An 8,309-nucleotide genomic window follows, 5' to 3' on the forward strand; every position below is an offset into this window, starting at 1 on the left:
CACAGAGCAGCTGGGGCAGGCAGGATGGTTTATTTTGTTGCTCACGCTATGCCCAAGCCTGAGGCACAGTGGTAGTGGCAGGAAAGAAGCACGCTCCGATCTCTGGGGTACCCACAGCAGCACTGCACCCTGGGGCAGGCCTCACTGCAAGAGTCAAAACCACCTCTAGCGCTTGTCCCTGACCCACCTCAGGCCGGCTCTCCTGCCTGACAACTGAACACTCCCATCTTTGAATTTCAGATGGGCTTCCCTTGGCCAGTACTCCCCTGCCAACCCCACGCTGGACCAGCTTTCCCCTCCCCTATGCCCCCTCACAGCCCCGTGAGGGCAGCAGCCCAGGCTGCAGGGAGCAGGGGTGGGCACACAGCAGGAGTGCAGAGGTCAGTCACTGCAATAAATAAGGGAGAGGGATGTCTCAGCAGGGAAGTGGTAAAGGAAAGCACACAGCAAGCGCGCTACAGGGAAGGGGTTGCTGCATTAGTGGCCTGTGGCACATCTATGGCTGCTGTCTAGCTCCCAGAGGCTGCTCCCCTCCTTTGTAGAGGTGCTGTAGGGAGTGCCTGGGGGACTGGTGGGGCTTACACTCCGGCCGGGGGGGCCCTGGTCTGTACTCTCCCTCTGTTTGCCCATAGCCTGGTCGATCATCTCCAGCCGCAGTGCGGGCAGCAGGCCCAGGTTCCTGGGGTCAGCCCTGGCCAGGGTGTTGTCAGCAGAGATGCACCGGGAGACACACTGCTCACACACAGTCTGGTAAAAGGAGCCCAGGCTGCCCTCCTGGCTTTCAGCTGCCTGCCCCGCTTCCTTGGCTTTGGCTCCACGGTGCCCTGGCTCCTCCTGGGGCAGGTGGATGGTGGGAATGTCCCCAGGGAGGCCTCGACGGCTCTGGGGCGAGGGGCTGCGACTTGTGCCCCTGTCCCGGCTTGATGGCCGCAGAATGAGGCCCTGGAACTTGGCCAGGCTAGGGCTTCGGCTCCGGTGCCGTTTCATCTTGCCTGGACTGGGGCTGCGCGATTTGGGGGCCAGCAGGACAAGAGTGCTGTCATCCTCCTCTTCTGAGCTGCTGCCTGAGCTGTCTGTGGGGCTGCTGCCCTCCTCTGACCTGGGCATGGAGATCTGCACCCTTGTGTCAGGGCTGCTGGCCAACTGCACAGGGGGCTGTGGCACACCACAGCAGCATGCCCTGTTCAGCCAAGCGCGCACACACACCCCCACCGCCCTCACCCTCGCCTCTCACCCATGCTGACCTGGAAGGGCTCCGTCACACCTGCGATGCTGCTGGAGGTGTTGCTGTAGTATCCAAGGATGTACTCGCCTTTCCCCTTGGGCAGTGCCTCCTCTGAGAACAGTACCTGCAGGCCAAGGAAAGCTGTTGGGCACCAGGGCTGGGCACAGGGGTGTCCCCCACCACCTCCAGACCCAGCTGAGAGCCCTGATGCCCATACAGTGGCCTGACCTAGACTTGGCACAAAGTGGTACAGAGGTGGCCTCCTGCCCTCTTGGGGCAAAAAGGGCCGTCCATGCAATAGGGGAAGCCGCTGATGTGGAGGCTAGTGCCTTGCCATAGGGCACACATACCCAGCATCCTGCAGGGCTGGCCTTGGCTCCTGGAGATGCTCACCTGTGCACACAGTTGCTTCTCTATGAAGCGCTCTCCATCATCACTCCTGGCCCAGACATAGGACACATAGTCTTTAGGATGCCGAAAACCAACCTGCGTGTGCATTCGCATGGGAGAACAGAGGTGAGCTGGGGGACACCCGCCAAACTCAGCACCCTCAGCCCTTGCCTGGCATTTGCTGTCCTTGCACAAGGGCACAACAGCTGCCTTGCACATGCACACACACAGCCCAGTGCCCTGGCCCCAGTAATAGCTTTGGGCCGTATGGAACCCACGGAGCAGGAGGAGGAGGAGGGAACTTCTGGATCCACGTCTCCTGCAGCAGGGTCAAAGCCTGCTGGTATCCACAGAGCCTCCCCAGAACAGGAGAACAGAGAGGACAGGCTAAGGCCATGCATCAGTGCCTGCTGACGGGGACCCTCTTGTGCTGTGAAGTGCCCCCCGCTCCCTCCAGCCACAAGCCCCTACCCTGTAGAGGCCTATCCAGTCCCAGGAGCTCCGGTGGAAGCCAGCAGCCATCTTGTACTTGACAACTGCTTGCTCAGGCCTATTCCACTCATCAGCCACGTAAATCTCCACTGGAGGCTTGTCTGCCTTGGAAGCAAACTGACAAATATGCGTATGGTGGGCAAGGGCAAGTGGCCATGTGCCAGAGAGCTGCCCCTGCTGCCCAGGGCACCTGTCTGGCACTGGACCCTCAAACACACACCAGTAGCAGCAACCACACTGTCCCCAGCCACAGAACTGAAACTGCCTTGCAAAAATAAGGCAAGAAATCCCCACCCCACGCTGTACACAGTAACTGGGCATCCAGGGCCTCACCCCTGTAGCTCCTGCCCACATGCCCAGTGGCCCTGGCAGGTGCTCACCTGCACTGCAAAGATGGCAGCTACCGGCTTGTGGTCGCTGACCGTGTATTCCATGTGGCTGCAGTAGCAGAGCTGGCTCACCGACAGGATGCCCCGGCTGGGCTGGCATCCACCTGCACCAAGCCCGACACTGGGAGATTTGATCTTCCAGAGGATGCGGTCAGTCCAGGCTGGTTTTCGCTTCTTGGCACTGCAGGGCACAGAGGGGCATCTCTTGCCTGGCAGGGGGCAGTGGGCTCCACCCCAAACTGCCTCCCCCAGCACTACAGCACGTGGGGGCAGGGGACGCAGCTCATCTTGGCACACAGCTCTGTGCAGCTGCAGGGACAGACCTGCACTGGCACCAGCACGACAGCTGTGTCCCAGCCTGATGCCCCCAGCCCAGCCCACGCCTGCCCCAGCATGGCTTCCCCTACCCCCCACCCCTCAGCCATGCCACCTGCTCCCAGGCCACGGGCCCAGCCCTGCTCTTGCCCTGTTATCCTACCTGCTGTCATACTTGTTGGTGCCCACATCGAACTTGAACGTGGGTGGGAAGTTGAGGGGTCCCTCCTGGAAGCCAGTCAGGACAGGCCAAGTGCTTTTGGCAATGTTCAGCTGAGGGGAAGAGAGCAGGCGGGGAGCACACCAGAACCCCCAGCCAGACCTACACACAGCTCCGATAACCCAGCCAAGAGGCCTCCCCACACCCTGTGGGACAACAGCACACAGCCACCCGCAAACACCCTGCTGAGCATCACACAGCTCTCGGGGTTTGTCCATGCCATGCAGCAAGTCTGTAGGCTCAACACCCCCATTTCTTCCCAACACTCCAGGGAAGGAAATACTGATGTGCGTGCAGCTCCAGTGAAAAATATCCTGAGACTACGATGCCCGCCATTCCCCACACAGCAAGGAGAAACAGGGCCCTTTGTACCCTGTGGCCGCAGGAGGATGTGCTGTCACGCAGCCACACGGGCAGCTCTGGCAAGTGCCAAGGAACACTCAGAGCCCAGCAGCGCACCCAGCCCTCTCACCTGGTCCTTCTCCCAGAGCTGGTTCAGAATATTGCTGTCAATGGCATACTTCACAAAGCGGATGTCGAGGCTCTCTATGCGGAAGTTGAGGTCCCCAAACCAGAAGACGAGGCTGTGGGTGAGAGGGCAGTGGGCTACCAGGGCCAAGGCCACCAGAACCAGACAGCAGAGCAGGGTAGAAGCCAGCCCAGCCTGCAGGCAGCCTTAGCCAGCAGCGCAGGCGCTCTCAGAAGCACCCGTGTAGGTCGGCATTCGGCTGAGAGCCTGGCCAGCTGCCAGCCCTGCCAGAACAGCTCAGGTGTGGATCAAGCACCATTAAGCAAAGGGGCTTGACCTCCCTAGGCAGAAAGAGAGGGTGGAAATTTCCACCACAAGGCACCTGCCAGAGCCCAACTACACAGCCAACACAGTGGGACAGAGCCTGGCCTTCCACCGCATCAGTCGCAAACCCTGACGGCAGGAGCTGCACCAGTCCTGGATGTGCCCCATGGGCAATCACGGGGCACATCCTCCTCTTAACACCTGCACCACTGTGCTGGGTCTCACTGGACCAAGGGACAACTTTGCAGCTCTCTGCATGCAAGACCCAATCTCCACGCCCGGCTAGAATACAGACGCAATACAGCCTTGGCTCAGGCACCAAGAAAAGTAGTGGGGTACGTACTCATGGTCCAAGATGCCGCTGGCTGCACGTCCCTCAAACTGCTGCATGTGTAGTATGGTGGCAAAGTCTTCCTTGCGCTGCTCCGCCTTCTCCAGGTGCGCTGGCAGGTGGCAGTTCAGGAAGCAGACCATGTGGCCAAAGATGGAGAGACGGACGCTCACCCCACCCTTGTTGCCCTGCACCAAGAAGATCCTGTGAATCCTCAGGAAGGCAGTCCCTCACCACCGCTTCAGGGCCACACTCACCCAGTAGCCGCCCAGCCCTGTCCGAGTGCAGTCTGTCTGGATGTCCTGCAGGAAGGGGAGGTGGTAGTACTTGGCGAATACGAGTAGGATCACACCTTGCATCCGCACTGTGCTGACCTGGAACAGGAATTGTAGCAGGATGACAGCTGCAGCCCGTAGGCAGGCACAACTTCCTCTACCTCCAGACCAGAAGCAACCGTGATATCTGCGTGCCCCCCTTACAGGGGCTCAACAGCACATTTAGTTCAGAGATCCATGCACACCCGCCTGAATATTGACTGAGAAGCCCAGCGATGCTAGGTCTTATGTACTCTGTGCAAGTGCCCTGGGATCTGCTCCCAAAAAAAATAGGAGTGTTTTACAGCTAGTGAAACTTAAGAAGTTAAAAGCAGTGGTCAGGTCCTATATCAAGAGTGAAACCATGGGAAAATTCTACTTCAGAATGAGTCTGAACAGGAATCAGAAAGGAAGGAGCCTGCCCTAGGATTTGCAGGCTGCTGCCAGAAGCAGCAGAATTGTTCCCATTCACCTCCTTGCCCCAGTGCAACACAGCAGGCAATAAGATGTTTCCCCAGCATGCCACAGGGGAAGTCAAAGGCAGCCAGAAAGTGAGGAGGTGGCAAAAGCTGGGCAGCATGCTGGTGAGATGCCCCACTCACCCTCAGTTCATCTTCCACACACTGCTCAGAGGACTGCAGTGCACCCCTCTGGTCAGTTCTCCCACTGCAAATCCTCCCTCTGTCTCTGACTCTCCCTGTCCGGGGCCCAACCTGCCTCACTGACAGGAAGAGAAGGGGCACCAGCTGCCCAGCCCCTTGGGGTTTGCCTTACCAGCACAAAGTGGAAGGGGCTCAGAACATCCATGAATAGCTCGCTCCACTGATCTGTGAATAGGGCATCCTTCAGGCGCTTGTTAATCTTGCAGTTCACCTCTTGCAGCCTGGGAAGAAAGATGAGGACCTCTGCAGAGCCTGTCCAACCCCAGATAGGTCCCTCAGCCACACCAGGAAGGTGTCTGCATCCCAGCTAGGGAATGCTCCTTGGGAGAGGTGCCTAAGGACAGCACTGGGGAGCGGGGTCAGGGTCGGAAGGACGCTTCAGGGGAGTGATTTAGAGCACAAACTGGCTATATGCCTGCTCTAGCAATGCTGGGCTGTGTAGTACACAAGTGGCATAGAGCCCTTAGCCCTTTAATCAGGAGCAGTTTAACTTCACAGGGCTAGGCAGCAGTCTAAAGCCTATCTTTAGGTGCAAGAAGGGCTTATGGGGCCCGCCAGCTGCATTGGTGTCTCCAGAGAAGCCACATCACACCATTACTTCAGCACAGAGCATTCAGACACATCCTCGCCTCCAAGCTCAGAGCAGCAGCAACAGAAGGTTAACAGCGCTCCTACCCACTCAGCAATTAGCGAGCAGAAGGAAAGAGAGCATCCCCAGAGAACAGCAGAATTGGGAAATGCCTTGCCCAAAAATATCAAGTGCCCCAGGCATGAAGACATGGCTTGGAGGAAGGGTGGCAGCCAGGCATAGACACCCTAGAGGCAAAGGGACTCACCTGTACAGTACACCCTGCCCTGGCCAAGACAGTTCCAGCAAGTCCCTCGCACCAAGCACGGCCCCCCTGCCCACATTCATGCAGGCAGGGGCCGTGCATGTTTGCCTGCTCAGCCCCAGCCTGCTGGTCCACAAGGCTCGGGGGGTACCCTGACCAGGAGAGAGGCTCCAACACGGCACCGCAGCTCCAGCAGCCCCACGCTGCTCCCTGCCCAGGGTGAGGAGTAGCAGGAACACCTGTGAAGCTGCTGGAGGCAGAGCAAGCTCTTCCACCTCACATGCACAGGGAGCTTGCCAAGGCAGAGGCTGTATAAAAGGCAGTATATCCCTGGCCTTGGCAAGAATCTGCATGCTCCACAGCAATCCCCAAGGGTCTGGTTTTCCCTTTGACTATGGCAGAGCTTGCATTGCTGGCTACACCAATAAAGCCTTACCACACTGACTTGGAGCTGCCTTGCCAGCAGCTAAGTGTTGCCAGAGGCACAGAGCCAATCCAGCTGTGAGAAAACAGCAGATCTGTGCCCTCGAGGCCTGCATACCATGGACAAAAGCCGAAATGAGGAAAATGCTCCCAGTGGACTCTGGCAGGCGAGTTAAATGCCTCTACAGACCTGACCAAGGCACTGCCAGGGCTTGGCAGCGAGAATGGCACCTCCCAAGGCCAGGCTCTGCATGGCCTAGCTGGCTATGGACTACTCAAGGATTCAAGGCTGTTCAGCACTTGAGGGTTTCAGCTCTTCTTAGTACTCCCATTTTGTTAGAAGCTGATTTTCCTTCACCCTTTATGATACTGTGCACTTGCGATGTACATCCCTCCCTAAGCTCCAGGGCAGGCTGGAGCTGCAGCTCTTCCAGCCCGAGTCCCCAGGCTATGGGTAATTCCCCAAACAGGAACCAGTCCGGGGGCAGGGGCCCTGCACTTGACTCACTTACCCAATGGCGATCATGTCTACATCATTTGTCTCGCCTGTGTTGAGATGCAGCAGCGATGTCACATCGTTCGGGGGCATGGCTGTGCCCACGTTCCAGGTGACCACTGTGATGCTTGGGAGGAATAGGAAAGAACAGGCTAACATTTGGGCTCAAAAGTGTTCCCCATTTCCCACACCGTTCAGCCCCTGGCTCCCCCCAAGGAGCCTGCCTGGAACAGAAGCAGTTGCAGCAGAGGCTCAGCCAGGGCACACACACCGTGTCCTTAACCCCCGTTTGAGGCAGACAAGGTAGAGACTCCAAATTTCTCTGGGGTCTGCCCCTCTGGCTTTTGCGTGGCAGCCCTGCTGTAACCCAAGCGCCGGTGTAATTCCAACAGCCAGCGCAAACAGCCCTCATTTTCATCTCACTGCTGACTGCCACAGCCAGGCTGGCACAGCAGGGAGCTTGCGAGACAGGATACCCCCAGGAAACTGCTTCCCCTCCTCTTCCCATGAACCGCCTGCCTCTTGGGCTCCCGGGGAAAGGGGCCTGGATCTCCACCCACCGGGTCCTGCCCCAGAGCACAGCCAGCCTGGACATCACTTGCGACAGGAGTGCTGCAAGCCCAGCAGCAATGTCCTTCACGAGTGCAGAGCCACCATCAGTCACAACACATTAATACCATTACGCAGCACACACCAGCAGCCCGCAGGCTCTTTCAGCAGCACTAGGACAAGCCTCAGTCACAAGAGGCACATTTCAACAGTGAGGCAGGGAAGTGCTGCACCATTTTGAGAGCTCAGGGATCGTGGGGGGCGGGGGGCAAGTAGCACTTGTTCCAGAGCCTGTTCCTCTAATTCCACCTAGGAACGCCACCCCACCTCCTTCCCCCAAGACGCTGCTTGCACAAGCAGCAGGCACTGGGTATGTCTCCCACCTTCAGTGTGCCCACAGGATCCTCAACCAAAATTTTTTCCAGCTGAACACCATCCACAGCAGTAAGACTGAGGCGACTCCAACCCACAGAGAGGCCTCAGTTGCCACTTCACAGCAGGGACGTTCCTCCCTATCACTGCCCCCCTCCCGCCCTGAGAGGGGGGCTCCCCTCTCCCCCACGCACCGCAGGCAGCAGCACAGCAACACGCGCTCACCGGAACGAGCCGTCCGCCGTCGCCCTTCCCACACAGTCCAGGAGAGCATCGGAGGAGTTGCTGGCACTCAGCAGGCCAAGAGATGGCCCAGACCTCCCGAACAGGGTGAACTCATCCAGTTCTGCCTTGGGGAGGGCCCCAGGCTTGGACAGGCCGACGTGTCCTGTAGCGATGAACTCGCTGGAGACGGCCTTGGGCAGACCAAGGGCTCTGGGGGACGAGCCTGCCCAGGCCGAGATGTGGTCGCTGGACTCCGCTTTGGGCAGCGCCTCCCTCCGCT

General features: G+C 58.6%; 1 protein-coding gene across 6 annotated transcripts in view; it reads right to left on the reverse strand.

The window, feature by feature from the left end:
• Positions 1–12: 12 nt before the first annotated feature.
• INPP5J (inositol polyphosphate-5-phosphatase J) overlaps positions 13–8,309 on the reverse strand; it is an 8,901-nt gene continuing 604 nt past the window's right edge. The window contains exons 1-12 of one of the 6 annotated variants that reach the window (XM_080559024.1): positions 8,030–8,309; positions 6,900–7,010; positions 5,244–5,352; positions 4,413–4,529; positions 4,168–4,343; positions 3,504–3,615; positions 2,975–3,084; positions 2,488–2,677; positions 2,087–2,224; positions 1,619–1,711; positions 1,245–1,349; positions 13–1,155 (exon numbers count right to left, since the gene is read on the reverse strand). The exon at positions 8,030–8,309 is cut by the window's right edge and continues 601 nt beyond it. In XM_080559024.1, the coding sequence (XP_080415150.1) occupies positions 478–1,155; positions 1,245–1,349; positions 1,619–1,711; positions 2,087–2,224; positions 2,488–2,677; positions 2,975–3,084; positions 3,504–3,615; positions 4,168–4,343; positions 4,413–4,529; positions 5,244–5,352; positions 6,900–7,010; positions 8,030–8,309 (2,219 nt within the window). In that variant the 3' untranslated portion in view covers positions 13–477. The remainder of the gene's footprint in view (positions 1,156–1,244; positions 1,350–1,618; positions 1,712–2,086; positions 2,225–2,487; positions 2,678–2,974; positions 3,085–3,503; positions 3,616–4,167; positions 4,344–4,412; positions 4,530–5,243; positions 5,353–6,899; positions 7,011–8,029) is intronic. The other 5 variants (XM_080559025.1, XM_080559026.1, XM_080559027.1 and 2 more) reach the window with 5 other exon arrangements.

This window comes from Anser brachyrhynchus (assembly GCF_964034855.1).
Source record: "Anser brachyrhynchus genome assembly, chromosome: 17".
Classification (NCBI taxonomy): Eukaryota; Metazoa; Chordata; class Aves; order Anseriformes; family Anatidae; genus Anser; species Anser brachyrhynchus.